The sequence below is a fragment of the Stenella coeruleoalba genome, assembly GCF_951394435.1.
Source record: "Stenella coeruleoalba genome assembly, chromosome: 19".
NCBI lineage: Eukaryota > Metazoa > Chordata > Mammalia > Artiodactyla > Delphinidae > Stenella > Stenella coeruleoalba.
The window spans coordinates 44684474-44710751 of NC_137165.1; the positions used below are offsets into that span (position 1 = coordinate 44684474).

Below are 26278 nucleotides of genomic sequence, written 5' to 3' on the forward strand. Positions count from 1 at the left end.
CAAGACCAGTTTACACTTTAGTATGTTATACTTTTACATACTTCTTGCATTATTGAATTTTTGGGGGGAAAATCTTGTCTGCCCCAAGAGCGGTTTTGAGGCCAAAACCAGGTAATATACAATTTCCTAATTGCTCCCTGGCATCTCTGGCACATTGCTAGGTTTACAGGGGAGTCATACGAACACATTTAGGTGGAACAAGTTTAACCCTATCTGCTTGGCCAAAAAAAAAAAAGATAATGATTATTAAAATCCATCTTTCTTCCAGCTGGCTTTTCTAAGTGGAAGCATCTCTCCATACCAAGTATGTTCCTAGTGTTTAAAGATGTAGTATGATTTTTTTTGAGCTGGTGGTCAAGTGAAGAATCTGATTTGTTCAAATGCTGGAGGACTATCTGGCGGTGTAGTTATTCCTGCGAACCAGCACTGTGTTTTGTCAGCTATTTAAGACTTTTGCAAAGGCAGGGGTTTTTTTTGTTGTTTTTTTACAAATTTATTTATTTTATTTTATTTTTTTTTGGCTGCATTGGGTCTTCGTTGCTGTGCGAGGGCTTTCTCTAGTTATAGTGAGCGGGGGCTACTCTTCATTGTGGTGCACAGCCTTATCATTGCGGTGGCTTCTTTTGTTGCAGAGCACAGGCTCTAGGCGCTCAGGCTTCAGCAGTTGTGGCTTGCGGGCTCTAGAGCGCAGGCTCAGTAGTTGTGGCGCACGGGCTTAGTTGCTCTGCAGCATGTGGGATCTTCCCGGACCAGGGCTCAAACCCATGTCCCCTGAATTGGCAAGCGGACTCTTAACCGCTGCACCACCAGAGAAGCCCCTCAAAGGCAGTTTTGACAGCACTTAGTCTGTGCCTCATCAGCTGCCTCCAGATCCAAACTCCTGAGCGAGAATAGCCTCCCCAGGATGGCATGTGAATGTCAGTAGTGTTCCGAATGTTGGATTAGGCACAGGAGCCAACGATCAACTTCCAACTTGGGCAGTTAGCTGCAGAGATTGCAGCACTTAAAGGAACAGGAAACCAGATGGAGAAAGTGTTCATACCCATAATTTTAAAAATGTTATTAGTCCAAAATGAAATAGCATAATTACTTGGTTTTCTCCAATTATAAAAATAATTCATGCTTCCATAATGTCATACATACAAAAAAAATCTAAACGAGTGTTAAAAAACACTGTGACTTTGGTGAATATCTTTGTGAAGTCATATGCATGCTGTCTTCCAACTTACTCTGCGTTAAACAATGTGTTTGGATCTCTTTCTATGTCATTTCCTCTCTGTGGAATGCTTTCCTGCCTTCTTTTTTACCCCCCCTCCCCGCCTTTACATAGCTAATGCCAGCTCATTCTCTCCCTCTCAGTTTAAGCATCATTTCTCAGGGTCGCCTTTCCTGATCCCTTGGACGGGTTTTCCCCTGTTGTAAGTTTCCATAGCAACCTGAACTTCTTAGTAACTCTGAGCACATTTGTCATTGCTTGCTCACTGTCTCTCTTCCAAAGGTGTGAATAAGAGCAAGAATCATGTCTGCGTTGTTCACCACTGTCCCCAGGCGCCTAGCAAAATGCGTGACACATAATAGATGTCCAGGAAATATTTGGTGAATGAATTGGATACTGATTTTGTGGTAGAGTGTTAAACTAATGGTGCCCAATGAATCATGCCACTCAGTAGCCATACCCCTGTGCAGTCCCCTTCCACAGTGGTGCTGAGCTTGGTTGGCCGTGTGACTTGCTTTGGCCAAGGGCACATCAGCAAATGTGATTCACACAAAGATTTGATAAGTGCTGTGTCTTGGGGTTTGTTCTTTCGGAACACTACCACCACCACGTGAGGAAGCTCAGTGCTCCTTGGGAATAAAAAGACCACCTGGAGAGAGAGACGTCCAGCCTAGCCCCCAAAGGACTCAATAGTTGAATGCATCTACAAGAGGAAGCCCAGGCAACCCACAGAATTGGGTAGGGGGGAAAATCATTGTTCTAAGCCACTATGTTTGGGGGCTTAATAATCAGTACAGAGCAACATGAAATTTTAGTAACTAGATAGTATTCCATTATGTGGCTATATGTTTAACAAATTTCCAGTGATGGATGTTTAGGTTATGTGCAACAGTTCTATGTAAATGATTTTGAACTAAGCATCATTTAAAGATCAATCAGATGTGGCTGAGCTCACTAAAGAGACTGAGAAGGTACAGCCATGGAAACAGAAGAAGAAAAATGGGAAGCCAGGGAAGAGTTTCAAGGAGGGAGTGAGCAGTAGTGTCAGATATAAAATCAAATCACATAAAAACTGGAAAGCATTTGTCAGATTTATTGACATGGTGACCTTGCTGACCTTGGCAAAACCAGCGAAACATGGTAAAGTAGAACTAAGGTGTATTGGGTGAGAGCTGACAAAGTTGGCACAGTGAAGGTAGCTAAACGTCTTAGAGAAGTTTGACTTTAAAAGGGAAAATAGAGGGTGGTAGCGCGTGAAGGTGTGGAGTCATCTTTTTTGAAAGATGCAAAAGACTTAAACAGGTTGGAGATTTTGAAGGTTCCGGACAGCGTGGGTGAATTGGATCCAGCACATGGGGGGATGGGATTGGCATTAGCTAGTTGCCCCCTTCCATTGCTCCAAGAGGGAGGGAGAAAAGGGTGGGTGAAGATGTAGTTGGGTTTCTACAGTGTGTGGTGGGAAGTGGAAGCAGTCCCATTGATGGCTCCTGTTTGCTCTGAAGTATGCAGGAAGAGCTGCTGGGAGGGGAGGGGCGGGGAGGTGCGAGGAGGGAGGCCGGAGGGAGTGGAGAAGGTTGGAGACACCTGTCACAATGCATGGGGGAGAAAGCTGACTAACACATTCTGTTTTGTAAGCTATGGATCTTTGACCGGCAAGCTGCGTTGTAAATGAAAAGTACTGTCCAGATGTTAGCTGAAATTATTTCGAATTGTTGAACCAGGAGAAGTCTTCATTAAACACTTTCTCCACCTTCCCAATTTAGGTTTCAACGTGGAGACGGTAGAATATAAAAACATCAGCTTCACGGTCTGGGATGTTGGTGGCCAGGACAAAATCAGACCTTTGTGGCGACATTATTTCCAGAACACACAAGGTAGAGATTATCCAGTTCTAGCCTTGCAACCATTTCTGTTAAACGCACCTAAAGGTCGATGCTTGAAGCAAAACCTTGTGGTGCACTGCTTTATTTGGACTGTCAGTCATTCCTTCTTTTCTGCTGACCCACTTACACTTACTGGGGAGGTTTCTTTTTGAGAAGTGGTCCCTGCCTTCCTTGAAAAAGTACTTGGGCGTTAATGCCTTATATAGGAATCTTCTCTTAATCCAGAACAGTTAGAAAATGGTTGTTCTAATGAATTTCATCTTTTGGTTAATTGAAAGTTGTATGTGCCTTTGATGAAGTACCAATTTTTGAAGAACTTGAATTCAGTACACTCTTTTAAACCTGTGGAGAATATTTGAAAATCATCCTTATGGAGAGAAAGAAGTAAACAGGGATGGCTGGAATCCCAAATCCCAGCATCCTCTGTGGCCACAGTGCTTCCCTACTGCGCTGTTATTCTACAAGTGCTGGAATAAGCATGAATATCCCAGATCATTACCTTATTTCCTTATCACTGGTTTCTTAAAATTTGGGGTTTTAACGTGTCCCAGTCCCCTATCAATCTATTTGAGTTTTTTTCATTGATTATATTTTGGATAAATGATACACCTTACAGAGTATCACCTGTCAAGATATCTGTAAGCTGTTCATATAGTTTTTACACCCTGATTCTCACGTAGAATCATAACCACCTGGCATCTACATACTTATTTTAGAATTTATTTGGACTCTTTTAATTTTGAAGATTCTACTACCTATGGTGTTTTCATTGCATGTGTTTCATAGTAAAGACCCATATTTGTTGATATTTTCAGACCAAATACCCGAGTCGACTGTCCCTTTATATTTTGTATCATTATTTTAGGTATTACCTTTAACACTTAACTCTATTTGTACTTATTTCCTTAGCCTATAGATTTAGAATGTCTTTCCTCAAAATAGAGCGTTTATCTTTTCTTTTTTCAGTTTTGTTAGTGGAAAATTTAAAGCAAAAAAGGAAGAGGATACTTAACAAATCCCCACGTACTCATCACCCAGCTTCAACAGTTATCAGCGTTTTGCCCAGAGTGTGTTACAGCAAATGCCAGACATGATGCCTTTTACTCATACATCCTTCAGTGTTTATTTCAAACTGATAAAGACATTTTTAAAACATAATCTCCATGCATTATCACACTTCCAAAATTAACATTCTTTCTTTAGTATCTGGTACCCAGTCCTTATTCAGATTTTTCCAGTTGTATCAAATACGTCCTTTTCACATTTGATTTGTTTGCGAAGGAATCAAAGTTTACACGTTGCCTTTCATTGTTATGTCTCTTTAGTCGTCTGCTACTCTCCAACAGTTTATCCCTCCATTTTTTTCTGTCATTCCATCTGAGTCTATTAAGCTGAAATCCTTCTAAACAAAGAATCCCTTCATCAGGTATTTGCTTTCTCTGAAATATAGTTTATATGAGAAAGGCAGGAAAAATATTTAATTCTTTCCCTTTATTGATTTTTAGAGAAACAACTCGATACCCTAGCAACCTTCCATGATGACTCTTAGATTTTTATGTCTTTGTGTTTCAATCCGTTGCAGACAATATGCTTTTTGATACTCAGAGTGTCCATTTAACCTGGATTGGCACTTGCCATATTGGTCAAACTATTGTAATTCCTCACCAGTGATAAAAGTAGAAAATGTGGGTTTGAACCACAGCTCTGCTATGAAACCTTGGGAAAGTTAGGTAATCTTTCCTGTCTCGATTTCCTCATCTATAAAATGGAGGTGAATATCTACTGTGCCGGATCATTTGGCTTGAATGAGATTAATTTTATAAAATGCTTAGTTCTGTGGTTGGAAGGTAGTGGGCACTCAGGAGCCTGTATTAGTCTGGGTTCTCCAGAAAAACAGAATCAGTATGATGGATGGCTATCCATACATGTTTGCACATATGTTTTTGTGTATATATATGTGTGCTTGTATGTGATTTCTTATAAGGAATTGGCTTACATGGTTGTGGAGGCCGAGGAGTCCCGGGATCTGCAGTTGGCAGAGGCTGGAGACCCGGGAGAGCTGATGATTAAGTTCCATTCCAAAGGCAGAAGATGCATATCCCAGCTCCAAGACGAGTGAATTCTTTCGTCCTCTCTTTTGTTCTAATCAGGCCTTCATTGGATTGGACTAGAGCACACTGAGGAGTGCAATCAGCTGTACTCAGTGTCCTGATTCAAATGTTCATCTCATCTAGAAACACCCTGCCACACACACCCAGAATACTGTTTGACCAAATGTCTGGGCACCCTGTGGCCCAGTCAAGTTGACACATAAAATTAACTGTCACAGAGTCCAAATTGCTAGAGGTTTTTTGTCCTCATTCTCAGGCAGGGTTCCCTTTACCCACCTTATTAAGAGTTGTCACACTCAGTCACCAAGTAGAAATGCCTGTTTGTTTTCAATCTTCTATTTATAACAAGCCTAATTTTTTTCTTTTTGCTGTCCCTGAAAATTGCATAATACTAAAGTGCTGCCCACGTTTTTCTGTGGATGTATAGTTAGTTCCCTGGGCTTGTGGTCATAATTAACGTGGATGAGAAGGATTACTACATTTCTCTTCTCCATGCCCCTTGCCTACGCCAAAGGGAAGGTGATTTTTATTACAGATAAATTCATATTTTTTCCTTTTGTTTTTATTTTATTTATTAATCGGCCTACAATATTATGTTAGGTTCAGGTTACTACATAGTGATTCAATATTTTTGTGCATTACAAAATGATCACCATGACCCTCTAGGTCCGTCCTATTGCTGCAAATGGCAAGATTCTTTTATATTTAATGGCTGAGTAATATTTCTTCCTTTTACTCCTCACATATTAGAAAATCCTGTTGGCTTCTCTCCAAACTATATTCAAAATTGACCACATCTCCACCACTGCCCCTCCAGTCCCCTGGACCCCAGCAGAGCTGCCTAAATGAGCTCCTTTTCACTCCATTGACCCTTTAAGGTCTTCCTCGCAAAGGAGTCAGAGTGATCCAGTTAGAATGTGAGTTATATTACATCAAAGGAGTCCTATAACAAGCCTAATTTTATTGAGTTTCAGTAACTCCTGCTGTGATGGTGGAGAACTAACTGGCTGTATTCTAGGACCTCGTGGTGGGTGGTTTAAACTCTTCATGAAATTAGCAAATGGTGACTTTTTTTTTTTTTTTTTTTTTTTTTGCAAATGGTGACTTTTGAAGAATGGATTTGCTGTCTGGTGGGTCCAAACATTTTAGCCATTAGTAATCTTGCATGTTGCCCCTATTTTTCCTGCCAACTTCCCAACAGTCAGACTGTCCTTTTTATTTTTTAATTTATTATTTTTTTTGCGGTACGCGGGCCTCTCACTGTTGTGGCCTCTCCCATTGCGTAGCACAGGCTCCGGATGCGCAGGCTCAGCAGCCATGGCTCATGGGCCCAGCCGCTCCGCGGCATGTGGGATCTTCCCGGACCGGGGCATGAACCTGTGTCCCCTGCATCGGCAGGCAGACAGGCAGGCAGGCAGGCAGGCAGGCAGGCGGACTCTCAACCACTGTGCCACTAGGGAAGCCCCAGTCTGTCCTTTTTAATTTAAATTTTCTTCTCCCCACTTCTAAAAAACAAATTACAGCATACTATTCATTTGTAAATTTACCTTTTCTAGGTTTTCTTAGTTCAGAAGTGTAGTCAGTCTGATGGCTAGGTTCTTTTGTTTCTCACATAAGGATCTAAATAAAAACAGTATAAAATGGGACCTAATATTTATAAACCTTTCTTTCTATTAGGAATGGCAAAGGGATAATATGTCATCTTCCACCCTGTCAGTTTTGCATTGGAGACTAAGGATCTCCTCAAATTGCAGGATAACCTCGTTTGCTTAGTTATGATCAGAGTCCAGAACTTACTGGCAGCCTGTCAAATCTTTGGGGGGGAGTTTTGAATGTTCTTCATTTTTTTGGTCTGATGTGATGTAACAGACATGACTTTGAGTCTCATGTAAGCCCCAGACATTCAGAAGCTGTGGGCACTCCTGTCTGCCAGAGTGGGCTGCTCCAGACAGCTGGTCAGGCAGCTGTTGGGTGGGCCTGGGAAGCACAGAGGGAAAGGGCCGAGGGCCAGCACAGATTTTCCCTCCTAGACATGGTGGTGCGATCTCAGTGTCAGAAGGAACCCAGAGGTTCTCTCATTCCACTGCCCTTCCCGTCAGCAGAATTCCTTCTGCAGTGTCCCCACAAGTTGCCACTTAAGCAGGGCACAAGCATCTTCAGTGACAGGCACGCTCCTGAGGCAGCCCATTGCACCTGCATTTCTCTTGACTCCGTATCACCTTGACCTCCTGTAGTTTTACCCACTGATCTTCCATCTCCTTACAAGTCGAACCTCTCTTTATGTCACAGCTTCTAGATATTTGAAGACAGCTGTCAGTCCCCTCAATGAATCTTTTCTCCAGGCAAAATATTTCCAGTTATATAAATTTGTTTTTCATATGTCATGGTATCTAATTCCTTTGCCGTCCTAGTCATTCTTTGTCCCTCCAGTTCGCTTGTGTCTTAGAGTGTGGGGTCCAGCACCAACCACGTAACATTCCCAGGATGTTCTGACTGATGCGCTGTAGCATCGGCTTTTTGTTGCCCGTATTTTAGAAACTGAGCTGCTGTCACTACTGTTGATACAGCCTAGGATCAAGTTAGTTCTTTTGGCAGCCACTTCCCATTTTTGTCTCACAGAAGGCTTATTGTCAGCTAACCATCCAGTTGTTATTACAATTAATGTCACGTGGACTACTGCTAAGAGAGTCTTTTGCATCCTGTGTCTGGAGTGTGTGCTGGATCCCTCCTGGGCACCTCCTCTGAGATCCTATTGGCCCCGCCTCTGCCTCCAGCCAATGTGGCATGACCAGATCTGTGCAGGTTTCAGCCACCTTTCCTGAGATACAGTGTGGTGGTCCCTTTCTCTGACCTGTCTTTTGCTTCCTGGGATTCCTCTGCTGCTGTATAGTGTGGGATGCTGGGAAGACTTCTGATACCACTACCTGGGGTTGGGCCATACGTCACAGGTTAAGGGCACAAGACTCCCTCACTTCAGACACCAGCTGGAAATTCGGGACTCCCCAGACCACCCTCACTTTTTTCCAGCTGTCTGCAAATTTGGCAGTTCCAAATATCCCCTCAGGTTCAATATTCATTAAAACAACTCACAGGACTCAGGGGAGCGCTATACTTACAATTACAGTTCTGTTATGGCAAAAGGATACAAGTGAACCAGCCAAAGGAAGAGATGCATAGGGCGAGATCTGAGAGGTACCACCCACAAAGCTTGCATCGTCCTCTTCCCATGGGGTCAGAATGCATTACCCTTCTGGCACATCGCTGTGTGACATACGCAGAGCATTGCCAACCAGGGAAGCTTATCTGAACTTGGATGTCCATAGATTTTTATTGGGTCTTCATCATGTAGGCATGATGTAGAAATGAAGTGATTAAAAATAAGCCTAACCTTTTCTCTCTCTATTCTTATTATTGTTAATCTGGTGAAGGGCTATGATGCCTCTGAAGAAGGCTAGTTGGGTGTACAGGAGGCTTCCCAACTCTAAAGATTATATATCCTTCTGTATTGATTGCTTTCGGTGAAACCACATGTGTTAGCAGGGAGACGCTGTAAGGATATAAACAGCTGCCTTCCCAGGTTCAGATTACTAACACACTTGTGCTTTCTTTCTAGGTCTGATTTTTGTGGTCGACAGTAATGACAGAGAGCGCGTCAATGAAGCCCGAGAAGAACTAACCAGAATGTTAGCCGAAGATGAGCTCAGAGATGCAGTTTTATTGGTGTTTGTGAATAAACAGGTATGTCGCTGGCTTTCCGAATCCTGGGACTGAAAGGTACCGCCAGCTGCTCACTTAAAAACAGAGATATCTAATTAGCTGCCTGCCTTCCTCTCTCCTGTCCTTAGCCTTTCTTTCCACCTCTTTGTTAGCATGTCTTAGATTCATTCACTCGCTCAACAAATATCGACTGAGCATTTACTAAGATCTAGGCATTGTTTTAGGTATTGGTGATATAGATATAGCAGTAAGCCAGACAGATGAAAATCCCTGTGTTCATGGAGTTTATGTTCTAGTGGGAGGAGAGTCAGTCAATAAACCACAGGTAATATGTCTGGGGGGAGTGTCGTGGAGGAGGGGGCAGATGCGGGGAAGGACTAGAATGCCTCTCTGATAAGATGACATCTGATAAGATGACACGGCAGGAAGGCAGCCAGTGCAGCTGGGACGGGATTGGGGATGGGGGGAAGCAAAGGAGGAGATGAGATTGGATCATCTGGGGTCTATCCTTGGGGCAACTCGGCTTCTGTGTAAATATAACCAAAAGCAGTGAAAGAGGAGTAGGAGGAGGGTGTAGAAACATCCAGCCTCAGGAAGCTGAACTAAGCGTGGAAAAGAAGGCAGAATCCTGTGGAATGTACCAGCCTGAGATAAACCAGGGGCACGTTCTGATGTGTGTCCCCGCACTTTCTCCTCCATGCGTACATTCGTTATGTAATCGAGATCGTACTGTTTGGACAGTGTTGCATCCTGTTTTGTCTCTTTATTGAAGGCATTTTCTCTTGTCATCTAGCCCTTTGTAAACATGGTTTTAAATGGTGGGTGGATCGTCATTCACTCGGCCATTAGATTCGATGTCAGTTTGAAGTTCACTAGTGAACACAACGGACTTTCATAAAAGAAAATGACATTTGTTCTTTTTAATTATAAAAGCAGAACATGCTCATGGTATAAATATGCAGACAGTTCACAATATCAAGTGAAACATTCTAGCCCCACTCTTCAGGGTAAAACATTGTTAAATGTCTTATATTCCTTTCCAGAGATAAAACTTTCTGTGCCTATATGAGCAGTTATATGATTGTATTCATATTTAAATTCTGGAGATCATATTCTGCATTCTGGTTTTTTTTTATATAACTTTTTTCCCCCCAAATGTATTTATTTATTTATTTATTTATGGCTGTGTTGGGTCTTCGTTTCTGTGCATGGGCTTTCTCTAGTTGTGGCAAGCGGGGGTCACTCTTCATCGTGGTGCACAGGCCTCTCACTATCGCGGCCTCTGTTGTTGCGGAGCACAGGCTCCAGATGCTCAGGCTCAGTAATTGTGGCGCATGGGCACAGTTGCTCCGCGGCATGTGGGATCTTCCCAGACCAGGGCTCGAACCCTTGTCCCCTGCATTGGCAGGCAGATTCTCAACCACTGCGCCACCAGGGAAGCCCTCTGAATTCTGTTTTGTAACCTGCTTCTTCACTTAGCATATCTTTGATGTCCTTCCAAATCATTGCGTCTAGATCTACCTTGTTCTTTAATGCTAATTTATTCAAATTTGGTTTGAGCTTACTACGTGCTAGGTGTAGTTCTAGGCACTTGGAACACATCAGAGAACAAGATAGAGATTCCTGCCCTGGTAAAGTTTGCATTCTAGTTACGAGAGGCAGATAATAAACACACTAAGTAAGTCAATTTTATAATATAGTAACTTGTGGTGAGGGCTGTAGGTAGAGCAGGACAGTTAGGAGGGGTCACGGGGCTCAGGTCATGAAGGCCTTGCAGAGCATCCTGAGGACTCGGGCTGTTACCCCGAGAGAGACGGAGATGTCACAGGGTTTTGATAGAAGAATGACTTTCACTGACTGCTGGGTTGTGTTTAGACTTTCTGGGAGCAAGAGCAGAAGCTTTGAGACCAATTTGGAAGTAATTTCAGTAAAACCCAAGTGAGAAGTGATGGTGGTGGGATCCGGGTATAGCTGTGCAGGTGGTGAGAAGTGGCCAGATTCTGGATATATTTTGAGGGTAGAGCTGGTAGGATTTCCTCATGTGGAGTTTGTGAGAGGAGAGAGAGAGAGAGAAAAAAAAAATTAAGGATGATTTCAAGGTTTGGAGCCTGAGCCACTGGAAGGCTAGAGATAAGACTGTGGCTTAAGGGCAGATGTTGGGGGAAGAGCATAATGTTCCATTGTGAGGATATAACATTTGTCAACTGACTTTTGAATATTCTCTCTCAAGGATCTTCCCAATGCTATGAACGCAGCAGAGATAACGGACAAGCTTGGTTTACATTCCCTCCGCCAGAGAAACTGGTACATTCAGGCTACTTGTGCTACCAGTGGAGATGGGCTTTACGAAGGCCTGGACTGGCTCTCCAACCAGCTCAAAACCCAGAAGTGATGGGCAGCGCTGCGTTCCCTGTGCGTCGTGGCAAAGTCAGCTGGCCTCTGCTGTGTGCGTGTGTGCGTGTGAGGAGCTGAGCGTGGGCGCGTGGCCGGGCGTGGGAGCAGCTTCCCACATGGTGCCTTATACGCCCTCTAAGGAAACCAGTCCTACATGGTACAAACAGCCAGCGTTACATTTATATGCCACCTTCCATTTCCATAGCTTTGGTGACCAGTTTTGCAGTCGACGGAGGAGTCCCGAGGGCTCCCTGGTGCCCGATAGCCAGAGTGGTCTTCGTGGTGGGAAGAAGGGGGAGGGTGGGCCGTGGACTGACTTCCTTTGTGTGGTTCTAGTCCAGGTGTGGGCTCTCTGCATACCTGGGGGTCCTGTCAGACTTGGCATCCTTTCGTAAAAAGGAAGGAACTGTCATTCTTTCCCATCACTGCCAGAGCTAGCAGCTCACTTCTCAGTACTTTAAAGCAAATGATCCTCAAAGATCAAGGCCCTTGCTTACCGCAGATGTTAAGTTGTTAAGATGTTAAGATCTGAGCTTAAGTTATTTTCCAGCCCAGACACCCTGGTTTAATGTACTTCATTGGGAGGAATCAGTGATCTTTTTTCATTAGAAAAAAATCCCGTAACACTAGACCCCGTAACAGTAGAAATCATCTAGCCCTGCCCTTCCTTGCCTCGTATTTGCCAAATGGAGACCCTTTGGGGGTGGGAACCCAGTGCACAGCCAAGGCTTTTCTCGCAGGGCCGCTTTAAGGAGGGGAGGGGCCGTCGTGTTTGTGTCCCTACATGGCTGTGTCCTGAGGCTGCTGCCGCCACGCCTCTGCGCTGAGTGTTCTCGCTCCCGGGCTGGAATCGTCACCGTGTACAGTATCTTAGCCCAACTTGCAGTTTAGGTTAGCTGTGTTCCCAGAACCACACACCTGTGAGTTCTGAGAGTTTGTGAGAGAATCAAGAGGTTCATTCGGGGAACGAGACTCCCAGCAGCCGAGCTGGTTGGTGCTAAATTTCGCTATGAAGAATGTCTCGTCCAGACCACTCTCCGTGGCACTGACTCCTTCTTCTGGTTGGCAGCAATGTCTTCCGTGGAAACGTGCTTTATGTTGTCCTCAAATTGTAACAATGGCCTGGAAATGTGCTGGATTCACTCAGTAGTCTAGAGCTCTTTTGCTCAGACACCTGTTGGCCACATTTGTACCTAAGCTGTTTCGCGACTACCTTTTAAAATTCCTTTTTCAAAAAAAATCTTCATTTCAGATTACAGAGGAGGAGAATGTAAGATGAATTTTAACAAAAGTAAACCTTGTTTACTGATAACAATGAAGTTGCTCTTACTAGGAAGAAATTTCGTGCCATGATAAATGTGGAGTTTTTTTCCTTAAAACATTGACTTTAAAGAATGTTCCTTGCAATACTGGCAATGAAGTCCAGATTTGATTTTTAACCATGGAGTTAAGTCCTGAGAAAGATTTAGATTGTACGCCTCAAAGTGGCAGGGACTGTGTCTTAGACGTTTGTGTTTATGCTTAGTACCGTGTATGTGGTACGGTGCGGTGCCTCATTAAACACTTGTTGATTGGTTGGACAGTAAAGAACTTGCTCTGGAGGAGGAGAGGACAGCCATGTGCTGGATGTCTCGAGCTACTACTTTAAAATCCCTTTCCCTCTCCATCTTAGCAGACTTGCTGTTGAAAAGTCCCAGGGCACTTGGTACGAAAGGCAGAGCCCGCAGAGGTGCTGTCCCGGCCCTTCTGCTTTCAGCAGTGCTCCCCATTCTTACCTTACATGACACTTTCAACTACTGTCTTTCTCTTTCTGTGAATTTGGAGCTGGTCATTTGGGGTTTATGGGCGGGGGCACTTCAGTGTACTGGGTTTGAGCAAAGACTTGGGTCCCTGAAAGCCATGTTCACATCCCAGCTGTGTCCTCACTAGCTGCTTGGCCTCAGGCCTGTTACTCTTTGACTCCATATCTCTGAGCCTCAGTTTGCTTAACTGTTAAATGAGGATAATACCTACCTCATAGGGTTGTGAGACCTTTGTATGCCTTGCCTGGTGTTTCCCTGGGGATATCTTGATGTCTAAGGTGTGAACAGCAGTGCTGGCCACAAACTGATCAGTATTATTTACAGGAACAGTTAAGTGGGGTGGGATGGGGGGCTATGTTTAATCTTTCCCACTCTATTCACCTAATCCTGCTGAATCCTCTGTCCTTTTCTAACCATGGGAAGTGCTAATAAGACCATTTGGGATGCTTGTTTAAAAAACCATATTGCTGTGTCCCACACTCACTGTTTTTCTTTTCTTTTTTTTAAGTGTGATTTTTAGCATATTCAGAGAGTTGTGCGACCACCCTACTAATTGTTCATCACCCCCAAAAGAAACCCTGGATCCATGAGCATCCAGTGCCTATTCCTCCCTTCCCCACGGCCCCCCGGCCACCACTAATGTACTTCCTGTTTCTATGGATTCACCTGTTCTGGGCAGGTGAGGGGTCTGGGGAGCTGGGGGGTGCTTTGGGAAGGGCTGAGGTGCTGTTGGCCTGAACACAGCTTCAGTCCTGAGGCATCAGCCTGATGACAGATGAGGCAGAGCCCCAGGGAAAAGACTGCCCCAGAGTTAGGTGACTGGAATTTATTACCTTGAGAGGGAAAGAGGTGCTTCTAATAATTATGCAGGGACATGGGGCATAAAAGGGGATGTATGATTGTCCTATCAGAATGACGAGAGTTCTGAATCTGGAATCAAAGGCCAAGGCTGAAATTCGGGCTCTGCTCGTTCACTAGCTGGGTTCAACTGGACTCAACCTCTGACTCCCAGTTTCCTTGCCTGGAAAGGAAGTTCCCAGGCTTACCTGGGGTACAGCTCTGTGTGAATACTAAGAATATGGGGGTAATGGTGGGTGGTCCATGAGTCAATTCTGTATATTGTGGGTCATGTACTTTGATCTCTTTAAAATGCCTTAACAGGGCTGAGAATATTTGCATGTGAGTTTCTGAAGACAGGTAGCTTTATACTCCTGTGGAGGTAGATTTCAAGTGAAAGGAAGCATGACATCTTGAAGTGACCTGAGTCCTTTGTCCACGGGTATCTGGAGGTTGTCAAACAGTACACAGGAAATCTGACAATATGCTCTGAGGACCCTTTTTTCTTTTGAAATTTTTGATATTCTTTTCACCCTTTCTGGCAGCAACCTTACTGAGATACATTTCCATAAAGTTCCCCCATTACACTTCGCTGGTTTTATTCGATAGTATCCTCCCAGATTTGTACAACCATCACTGCAGTCAATTTTAGGACATTTTCATCACCTTGAAATGGAACCCTGTAGGCTGTAGCAGTCACTCCCCATTTCTTTCATACCTCTCGGCCGTAGGCCTTTACTAACCACTGGTCTGCGTTCTATCTAGATTTGGTGGGGACCGTTTTTTTTTTTTTTTTTTAAGCGGTACGCAGGCCTCTCACTGCTGTGGCCTCTCCCGTTGCGGAGCACAGGCTCCGGACACGCAGGCTCAGCGGCCATGGCTCACGGGCCCAGCTGCTCTGCGGCATGTTAGATATTCCAGGACCGGGGCATGAACCCGTGTCCCCTGCATCGGCAGGCGAACTCTCAACCACTGCGCCACCAGGGAAGGCCGGTGGGGACACTTTTTAAACTTTGCTTTTTACCACCAGGTGAACTTAGAGGAGTATCACAGTTAAGAACTTTTCTCCTATTTTGATTTTCATTCTTTTACTCTAATGCACGGCATGGGAAGGCTTCTAGGAGGATGCTGTGACCAACACGCAAGCCTTGGAGGGACCCCTGAACTAGGTGACTTCCAAGGTGTGTCCAAATCCTTAGACCAGCTACTAATTTGGTCAGTAAATAGCTTGCTGCAGCTCACTGCCACTAGGTGGTGCTGCTGCGCCACCCCACTGACACGCAGCCCTTGCCGGGGTGGGTCGCGGGGTTCCCAAGTGTGGGAGAATCCATCCTCTTGCTTGGATAGCAAGAGTGACCCAGAAAACTACAGCCAGGGATATGCCTGGAAGAGAAAGACAAAGTAGGCACCCAGAGCACCCAGGAATTGACTGCCAATAATTATAAAGGTGGCCCCGACAATTGTAATCGTGAAGCAGTAATCTCTGCTATTTACTGAGCATACTGGGTACTCTTCTAGGTGCTTTGCACACATCATGTCTAATCATCACACCCAGCAAGGCACTTGTATTATATCTGCTTTGCAAAGGGGAAAACCGAGGTTCAAGGATACAAAGTGATTTGCTGGTGGCCACGTGATCATGATTCAAATGCAGGTCTGGGGCACCAGGGCCCATGTCCTTCCAGTACATACTACTGCCGTGGGCTCTGGCCTCCAGAGATTGCCAGAGGTGGAGGGAAGGCAGCAAAAGTGCCCAGTGGAGATGTCTGGGGAGGGACACAGCAGCACGCGCAGAGCTGTGTCAGCTGACACGCCAGGGGAATGAGCAGTGGATGAAGGGGAAGAGCCAGTGCACAGACATGCGCTGAGGCCAGTGGAGACCCAGACCTACCCTGGATGCTGATAATGTTCTTGGGAAGCAAAAGTGATAATCACAGTGTTCTAAAACTGGATTGTGGCGATGGTTGTGTAACTATAAATTTACTAAGAACCATCAACTTGTTTGCTTACCGTGGGTGAATTGTATGATACACGAATATTCAGTAAAGCTGTACGAAGTTTATAATCAGGAAACCAATAGCAATGAGGGTGCCAACTCGGCAGGTCTCAGCAGTGCTGTAGGCACTTTGAGAAGAGAGGGAGAGTAGCATCTCAGCGTAGAAAGCCTGACCAATGGCTGTCCAGCATCTGCTTGAACGCTTTCAGTGTCAGGGAGCTTAGTACCTCATAAAGCAGCCCATTCTGGCTTGAGATAACTCTCTCTAATCCTTAGAAAGTTGAAATCTATCTCTTAGCCTGTTGTGCAGAATAAACCTCTTTGCTTTGCCATATACCATCTCTTTCAGCGCTTGAGGACAGTCGTTGCATTCCCCCCAAGTCATTTTTATCCTGTATAGAAGTCCCCAAGGTTTTTCATAGGACAAGATTTCCAGCCTCTCCTGTTCTCCTAGTGGCTCTCCCTGCCATACTTGCTTTGATCTGTCAGCATCCTTCCTAAAATGCGGGGCCAGTGGTGGGCCCGATATTCTGCAGATGCCAGCCCAGTACTATGGTTAACAGATTGGATCCTAGAGTTAAGGCTCTCTGGATTCAAATCCTCACTCCACTACAGGCCAGCTGTATGACCATGGTTAAAAGTACAAACTACTCTGAACCTCAATGTCTCCGTCTGAATTATTGTCAGGGTGGTGCTGACTCTCATTTTCTGAGGGGTTCTGCTGTCCAACCCCTTTAGGTGGGCTTGGCCTGGCTTGGTGATGGCTAGAGTAAAGGACAGCAATCCAAAATAGCAAGCTGTCACAACTGCTAATCAGCCCAGTGGATACACACAAACCTGTAGGGGAAGGGGATCTGCCATCTCTGCCTACAGGGCTTTCCTCCCAAGGAGCTTTGGTCCCTGGTAGAGGGGGTGTGGTGATGGGGAAGGAGTGGCAACCAACATCAGCTGATGGGCCTGACTCAGACGCTCAAGGAGTTACTTCCTTACATATTTGTAACTCCCTTCTTTTTCTTTCCTCAACATTTTTATTTGAAAATTTTCAAACATACAGTTGAAAGCAGGATTTAGAAAATCTTCACCTAGATGCAAACAATTGTTCACTTTGTTCCATTGGTTCTTTAGATCTCTGTTTATATACACTTCTTTTGCTGATTCATTTGAAAATAACATGCAAACACCACGACTCTTTACCCCTAAAAATTTCAGCCCAGATCTCCTAAACGTGAAGATATTCTGAACATAAACACAAGAGAATTATCACACCTGAGAAAAGCTGTACTCATTTCGTAATATCTCATTTCCAGTTCATATTTAAATTTTCTCAATTGTCTACCAGTTGTCATTTATAGCAGGTTTTTTTTTTCCAAACCAGAATCCAATCAAGTTTTATCCATTACATTTGTTTATTTTTTAAAAATTTTTATTTATTTATTTATTTTTGGCTGCGCTGGGTCTTCGTTGCTGCTGCGCACGGGCTTTCTCTAGTTGTCGCAAGCGGGGGCTATTCTTCGTTGCGGTGCGCGGGCTTCTCATTGTGGTGGCTTCTCTTGTTTCACAGGCTCTAGGCACATGGGCTTCAGTAGTTGTGACGCACGGGCTTACTTGGTCCGCGGCAAGTGGGATCTTCCCGGACCAGGGCTCGAACCCGTGTCGCCTGCATTGGCAGGCAGATTCTTAACCACTGAGCCACCAGGGAAGTCCCTGTTTATGTTTCTTTAATCTTTTTTAAGCTGTAGCAGTCTGTCCACCTATTTCTTTTTTCATGGCTTTTTTTTTTTTTTTTTTGGCTATGCCGTGCGACCTGCGGGATCTTAGTTCCCCAACTAGGGATCGAACCTATGCCCCCTGCAGTAGAAGCATGGAGTCTTAACCACTGGACCGCCAGGGAAGTCCCCATGGCATTGTTTTCAAGAGAATGTCTTCTTAATCTCACCCTTTATCCACTGCACAAACCCCTCTCCCAAACAACCCCCAGGGTGGGGCTCACTGGACAATGTGTTGCTCCACAATTTAGTTATTGTTATTCCAGCCCTTTCTCTTTGCAATGCATTCACTTGAGGAGGAGGACACCACACTGAGGCCCCTAGGCTGGGTCTACATAATTCAGCCTTAGTCAGGTCAATGGCTCCATTTGGTTGAAATCTAACTTGATTCACTGCTCACCTCCCCCTGAGGGTCCCAGGAATGTAAACACCCTAATTCTCCCACCACCACTGTTTGTCTCTTATGATGTTGCCCTCAATTCACGGACTCCACACATTATATTTCTGCTCAGTCTTACATACAAACAGACTTTTCCCTCTGCCAGGATGATTGACATCCTTTTTGATCAAAACGATACAAGAAGTATCAAGAAATCACTCATGTAGGCACAGCACAGTACTGGCATACAGTAAGCACTCAATAAATATGAGCTGTTGTTGCTGGAGCAGTGTGCGCTGGGACCGTTCTTCCTCGAAACTCCTGTATAGCCGAAGGTTGCCATTGTGCTTTGGCAGATACTTCATGCTAATGTAACACATTAGCTTCTGATCATTTCCAATCTCTTTGTCAGATCTCTTCCATGAACTGCCGTGAAACCACATCCCTCTTCTACATTTGTTCAGCTGCTTTCAGGAACCTCATTAATGACACTTGTCTCTTTTCATTTCTTCTAGGCCCTGGCCCATCATCCTAATCTGTTGGCTTCATTTTTTTTTTTTTTTGAATTTTTGAATATTATTTTATTTATTTTTTTATACAGCAGGTTCTTATTAGTTATCCATTTCATACATATTAGTATATATATGTCAATCCCAATCTCCCAATTCATCACACCACCACCACCCTGCCACTTCCCCCCTTGGTGTCCATACGTTTGTTCTCTACATCTGTGTTTCTATTTCTGCCCTGCACACTGGTTCATCTGTACCATTTTTTTCAGTTCCACATATATGCGTTAATATACGATATTTGTTTTTCTCTTTCTGACTTACTTCGCTCTGTATGACAGTCTCTAGATCCATCCACATCTCTACACTTGACCCAATTTCGTTCCTTTTTATGGCTGAGTAATATTCCATTGTATATATGTACCACTTCTTCTTTATCCATTCATCTGTCGATGGGCATTTAGGTTGCTTCCATGACCTGTATATTGTAAATAGTGCTGCAATGAATACTGGGGTGCGTGTGTCTTTTTGAATTATGGTTTTCTCTGGGTATATGCCCAGTAGTGGGATTGCTGGGTCATATGGTAATTCTATTTTTAGTTTTTTAAGGAACCTCCATACTGTTCTCCATAGTGGCTGTATCAATTTACATTCCCACCAACAGTGCAAGAGGGTTCCCTTTTCTCCACACCCTCTCCAGCATTTGTTGTTTGTACATTTTCTGATGATGCCCATTCTAACTGGTGTGAGGTGATACCTCATTGTAGTTTTGATTTGAATTTCTCTAATAATTAGCAATGTTGAGCAGCTTTTCATGTGCTTCTTGGCCATCTGTATGTCTTCTTTGGAGAAATGTCTATTTAGGTCTTCTGCCCATTTTTTGATTGGGTTGTTTGTTTTTTTAATGTTGAGCTGCATGAGCTGTTTATATATTTTGGAGAAAATTCTTTGTCCATCGATTTGTTTGCAAATATTTTCTCCCATTCTGAGCATTGTCTTTTCCTCTTGTTTGTAGTTTTCTTTGCTGTGCAAAAGCTTTTAAGTTTCATTAGGTCCCGTTTGTTTATTTTTATTTCCATTCCTCTAGGAGGTGGATCAAAAAAGATCTTGCTGTGATTTATGTCAAAGAGCGTTCTTCCTATGTTTTCCTCTAAGAGTTTTACAGTGTCCGGTCTTACATTTAGGTGTCTAACCCATTTTGAGTTTATTTTTGTGTATGGTGTTAGGGAGTGTTCTAATTTCGTTCTTTTACATGTAGCTGTCCAGTTTTCCCAGCACCGCTTTTGAAGAGACTGTCTTTTCTCCATTGTATATCCTTGCCGCCTTTGTCATAGATTAGCTGACCATAGGTGTGTGGGTTTATCTCTGGGCTTTCTATCTTGTTCCATTGATCTATGTTTCTGTTTTTGTGCCAGTACCATATTATCTTGATTACTGTAGCTTTGTAGTGTAGTCCGAAGTCAGGGAGTCTGATTCCTCCAGCTCTGTGTTTTTCCCTCAAGACTGCTTTGGCTGTTCGGGGTCTTTTGTGTCTCCATACAAATTTTAAGATTTTTTGTTCTAGTTCTGTAAAAGATGCCACTGATAATTTGATAGGGATTGCATTGAATCTGTAGATTGCTTTGGGTAGTATAGTCATTTTCACAATATTGATTCTTCCAATCCAAGAACATGGTATATCTCTCCATCTGTTGGTATCATCTTTAATTTCTTTCATCAGTGTCTTATAGTTTTCTGCATACAGGTCTTTTGTCTCCCTAGGTAGGTTTATTCCTAGGTATTTTATTCTTTTTGTCGCAATGGTAAATGGGAGGGTTTCCTTAATTTCTCTTTCTGACCTTTTGTTGTTAGTGTATAGGAATGCAAGAGATTTCTGTGCATTAATTTTGTGTCCTGCAACTTTACCAAATTCATTGATTAGCTCTAGTAGTTTTCTGGTGGCATCTTTAGGATGCTCTATGTATAGTATCATGTCAAGTGCACACAGTTGACAGTTTTACTTCTTCTTTTCCAATTTGTATTCCTTTTATTTCTTTTTCTTCTCTGATTGCCGTAGCTAGGACTTCCAAAACTATGTTGAATAATAGTGGCGAGAGTGGACATCCTTGTCTTGTTCCTGATCTTAGAGGAAAAGCTTTCAGATTTTCACCATTGAGAATGATGTTTGCTGTGGGTTTGTCATATATGGCCTTTATTATGTTGAAGTAGGTTCCCTCTATGCCCACTTTCTGAAGAGTTTTTATCATAAATGGGTGTTGAATTTTGTCAAAAGCTTTTTCTGCATCTATTGAGATGATCATATGTTTTTTCTTCAATTTGTTAATATGGTGTATCACATTGATTGGTTTATGTATATTGAAGAATGCTTGTTTCTCTGGGATAAATCCCACTTCATCATGGTGTATGATGCTTTTAATATGTTGTTGGATTCTGTTTGCTAGTATTTTGTTGAGGATTTTTGCATCTATATTCATCAGTGATACTGGTCTGTAATTTTCTTTTTTTGTAGTATATTTGTCTGGTTTTGGTATCAGGGTGATGGTGGCCTCACAGAATGAGTTTGGGAGTTTTCTTTCCTCTGCAACTTTTTGGAAGAGTTTGAGTAGGATGGGTGTTAGCTCTCCTCTAAGTGTTTGATAGAATTCATCTGTGAAGCCATCTGGTCCTGGACTTTCGTTTGTTGGAAGATTTTTATTTTATTTTATTTATTTTTAAAATTTATTTATTTATTTAGGCTGTGTTGGGTCTTTGTTGCTCTACATGGGCTTTCTCTAGTTGTGGTGAGCGGGGGCTACTCTTCACTGTGGTGTGCAGGCTTCTCATCGCGGTGGCTCCTCTTGTTGAGGAGCACGGGCTCCAGGCGCATGGACTTCAGTAGTTGTGGCACATGGGCTCAGTAGTTGTGGTGCACGGGCTTAGGTGCTCCACGGCACGTGGGATCTTCCCGGACCGGGGATAGAACCCCTGTCCCCTTCATTAGCAGGTAGATTCTTAACCACTGTGCCACCAGGGAAGTCCTGGAAGATTTTTAATCACAGTTTCAATTTCATTACTTGTGATTGGTCTGTTCATATTTTCTATTTCTTCCTGATTCAGTTTTGGAAGTTTATACTTTTCTAAGAATTTGTCCATTTCTTCCAGGTTGTCCATTTTATTGGCATAGAGTCTCTTTGTATGGTCTCTTAGGGTGCTTTGTATTTTTGCGGTGTCTGTTGTAACTTCTCCTTTTTCATTTCTAATTTTATTGATTTGAGTCCTCTCCCTCTTTTTCTTGATGAGTCTGGCTAATGGTTTATCAATTTTGTTAATCTTCTCAAAGAACCAGTTTTAGTTTTATTGATCTTTGCTATTGTTTTCTTTGTTTCTATTTCATTTATTTCTGCTCTGATCTTTATGATTTCTTTCATTCTGCTAACTTTGGGTTTTGTTTGTTCTTCTTTCTCTAGTTCCTTTAGGTGTAAGGTTAGATTGTTTATTTGAGATTTTTCTTGTTTCTTGAGGTAGGCTTGTATTGCTATAAACTTCCCTCTTAGAACTGCTTTTGCTGCATCCCATAGGTTTTGGAGTGTTGTATTTTCATTGTAATTTGTCTCTAGGTATTTTTTGATTTCCTCTTTGATTTCTTCAGTGATCTCTTGGTTGTTTAGTAACGTATTGTTTAGCCTCCATGTGTTTGTGTTTTTTTTATTTCCCTGTAATTGATTTCTAATCTCGTAGTGTTGTGGTTAGAAAAGATGCTTGATATGATTTCAGTTTTCTTAAATTTACTGAGACTTGATTTGTGACCCAGGATGTGATCTACCCTGGAGAATGTCCCATGTGTACTTGAGAAGAAAGAGTAATCTGCTGTTTTTGGAAGGCATGTCCTATAAATATCAATTAAATCTATCTGGTCTATTGTGTCATTTAAAGCTTGTGTTTCCTTGTTAATTTTATGTCTGGATGATCTGTCCATTGGTGTAAGTGAGGTGTTAAAGTCCCCCACTGTTATTGTGTTACTGTCGATTTCCTCTTTTATAGCTGTTAGCAGTTGCCTTATGTATTGAGGTTCTCCTATGTTGGGTGTATATATATTTATAATCGTTATATCTTTTTCTTGGATTGATCCCTTGATCATTATGTAGTGTCCTTCCTTGTCTCTTGTAACATTCTGTATTTTAAAGTCTATTTTATCTGATATGAGTATTGCTACTCCAGCTTTCTTTTGATTTCCATTTGCATGGAATATCTTTTTCCATCCCCTCACTTTCAGTCTGTATGTGTCCCTGGGTCTGAAGTGGATCTCTTGTAGACAGCATATATATGGGTCTTGTTTTTGTATCCATCCAGCGAGCCTGTGTCTTTTGGTTGGAGAATTTAGTCCATTCACGTTGAAGGTAATTATCAATATGTGTGTTCCTATTACCATTTTCTAAATTGTTACGGGTTTATTTTTGTAGGTCCTTTTCTTCTCTTGTGTTTCCCACTTAGAGAAGTTCCTTTAGCATTTGTTGTAGAGCTGGTTTGGTGGTGCTGAATTCTCTTAGCGTTTGCTGTCTGTAAAGCTTTTGATTTCTCCATCGAATCTGAATGAGATCCTTGCCAGGTGGAGTAATCTTGGTTGTAGGTTCTTCCCTTTCATCACTTTAAATATATCATGCCACTCCCTTCTGGCTTGTAGAGTTTCTGCTAAGAAATCTGCTGTTAACCTTATGGGGATTCTCTTGTATGTTATTTGTCGTTTTTCCCTTGTTGCTTTCAATAATTTTTCTTTGTCTTTAATTTTTGTCAATTTGATTACTATGTGTCCCTGTGTGTTTCTCCTTGGTTTTTCCTGCCTGGGACTCTCTGTGCTTCCTGGACTTGGGTGGCTATTTCCTTTCCCATATTAGGGAGGTTTTCGACTATAATCCCTTCAAATATTTTCTCTGGTCCTTTCTCTCTTCTCCTTCTGGGACCCCTATAATGCGAATGTTGTTGTGTTTAATGTTGTCCCAGAGGTCTCTTAGGCTGTCTTTATTTCTTTTCATTCTTTTTTCTTTATTCTGTTCCGCAGCAGTGAATTCCACCATTCTGTCTTCCAGGTCACTTATCTGTTCTTCTGCCTCAGTTATTCTGCTATTGATTCCTTCTAGTGTAGTTTTCGTTTCAGTTATTGTGTTGTTCATCTCTGTTTGATTGTTCTTTAATTCTTCTAGGTCTTTGTTAAACATTTCTTGCATCTTCTCGATCTTTGCCTCCTTTCTTTTTCCGAGGTCCTGGATCATCTTCACTATCATTATTCTGAATTCTTTTTCTGGAAGGTTGCCTATCTGCACTTCATTTAGTTGTTTTTCTGGGGTTTTATCTTGTTCCTTCATCTGGTATGTAGCCCTCTGCCTTTTCATCTTGTTTATCTTTCTGTGAATGTGATTTTTGTTCCACAGGCTGCAGAATTGTAGTTCTTGCTTCTGCTGTCTGCCCTCTGGTGGATGAGGCTATCTTAGAGGCTTGTGGAAGTTTCCTGATGGGAGGGACTGGTGGTGGGTAGAGCTGGGTGTTGCTCTGGTGGGCAGAGCTCAGTAACACTTTAATCTGCTTGTCTGCTGATGGGTGGGGCTGGGTTCCCTCCCTGTTGGTTGTTTGGCTGAAGCGACCCAAGACTGGAGCCTACCTGGCTCTTTGGTGGGGCTAATGGTGGACCCTGGGAGGGCTCACGCCAAGGAGTACTTCCCAGAACTTCTGCTGCCAGTGTCCTTGTCCTCACGGTGAGCCACAGCCACCCCCTGCCTCTGCAGGAGACCCTCCAACACTAGCAGGTAGGTCTGGTTCAGTCTCCCCTGGGGTCACTGCTCCTTCCCCTGGGTCCTGATGTGCACACTACTTTGTGTGTGTCCTCCAAGGGTAGAGTCTCTGTTTCCCCGAGTCCTGTCGAAGTCCTGCAGTTAAATCCCACTAGCCTTCAAAGTCTGATTCTCTAGGAATTCCTCCTCCCGTTGCTGGACCCCCAGGTTGTGAAGCCTGATGTGTGGCTCAGAACCTTCACTCCAGTGGGTGGACTTCTGTGGTATAAGTGTTCTCCAGTTTGTGAGTCACCCACCCAGCGGTTATGGGATTTGATTTTATTGTGATTGCGCCCCTCCTACCGTCTCATTGTGGCGTCTCCTCTGTCTTTGCATGTGGGGTATCCTCCTTGGTGAGTTCCAGTGTCTTCCTGTCGATGATTGTTCAGCAGCTATCTGTGATTCCGGTGCTCTCATGAGAGGGAGTATGTTGGCTTCATTCTGAATCTTGGATTTTGCCATTGAATGTATCAGTTCTCCCTCCAAGTTTGACTTTCTGCAAATTTGATATCATGACTCATAAGTCATCATCTCAATCACTGATAAGACATATTGAACGAGATTAGGGCATGCCATCAGAAACCTCCCTCTAGCTTGATTCATTCATGTATTTGTATAAATAAATAAATAAACAAATATTTACTGAGCACCTAGAATGTGCTCTGGATTGGGCACTCTTTGATTGTTATTTTTTTAAATTTATTTTTTGGCTGTGTTTGGTCTTCGTTGCTGTGCGTGGGCTTTCTCTAGTTGCGGCAAGCTGGAGCTGCTCTTCGTTGCAGTGTGCAGGCTTCTCATTGCGGTGGCTTGTCATTGCAGAGCACGGGCTCTAGGTGCGAGGGCCTCAGTAGGTGTGGCGCGTGGGCTCAGTAGTTGCGGCGCGTGGGCTCTAGAGTGCAGGATCAGTAGTTGTGGCACACAGACTTAGTTACTCCGCGGCATGTAGGATCTTTCCGAACCAGGGCTCGAACCTGTGTCCCCTGTGTTGGCAGGCGGATTCTTAACCACTACACCACCAGGGAAGTCCCTGTTTAATTCTTCAGATGTGGATATTCAGCCACCTACAATTTGGTAGTCATACTTCAAACCTAGCCCTTATTCTTCATCTTGCCCATCAGAAATCCTGAAAAATTCTGTCAGGTGCTTTGCTAAAATGAAGTATACAATTTGTATAGCAATGCCTCCATGTACCAATCTATTAATAATGGAAATGAGGTCAATTTGACCAATTACCCTTAATAAGCCACCTTGGCCACCAGTAACACCTGCCATCTTTGATAAGGGCTCAAAACCTAGCTGACTACAGATCAACAGCAGACATACCAATCTGTAATTCCTGGAATCCATTTTCTCTGTCAAATCTGGGCATCTCCAATTTATCCCCACCCCTCTCAGCCTCCTGATTTCTCAAGATTTACCAGTAGGGGTTCTATAGCATACTGGAAATCTTTCAGATATATTTAGTTGGAATCAAGAGCTCGTGCAAAGCAGCAAGGCTCTCCTTGAGTGCCGCATTGTCTATCTTGGGTCCCCATTATTCCATAATCATGTTTGTTAACCTTTCCAGGTTGAATATTATTTTCTTTAACAAAGGAAGTGGAAGAAAATTAGGAGAAATAAGGCTTTAACTTTTTTCAGTGTTTTATTAACATCACATCGTCTGCCTTGGACTGTTATTCTTGCTCTGAAAAAAATTTTAGCTTTTAAAGGCTGCTTTTGTTACATTTACATTTTATTATAAGCTCTCATCATTCTGAGATTCAATACTACTACTACTAATATGAATACCACTTAATATTTATTGAATACTTACTGCGTTCTAGGCACTGTGCTAAATGACTTAACACATATTCATCTCATTAGTAAA

The 26278-nt window shown here is 43.2% G+C and overlaps 1 protein-coding gene across 7 annotated transcripts in view; it reads left to right on the forward strand.

Moving 5' to 3' along the window:
* The window catches only part of LOC307177146 (ADP-ribosylation factor 2), a 77468-nt gene that overhangs the window by 2197 nt on the left and 48993 nt on the right, over positions 1 to 26278 (forward strand). For 4 of the 7 annotated variants that reach the window (XM_079903995.1, XM_079903992.1, XM_079903993.1 and 1 more), the window contains exons 3-5: positions 2980 to 3090; positions 8824 to 8948; positions 11158 to 19088. In XM_079903995.1, the coding sequence (XP_079760121.1) occupies positions 2980 to 3090; positions 8824 to 8948; positions 11158 to 11319 (398 nt within the window). In that variant the 3' untranslated portion in view covers positions 11320 to 19088. Of the gene's footprint in view, positions 1 to 2979; positions 3091 to 8823; positions 8949 to 11157; positions 19089 to 26278 lie in introns of those variants that run through there. The other 3 variants (XR_013824991.1, XM_079903996.1, XM_079903997.1) reach the window with 1 other exon arrangement.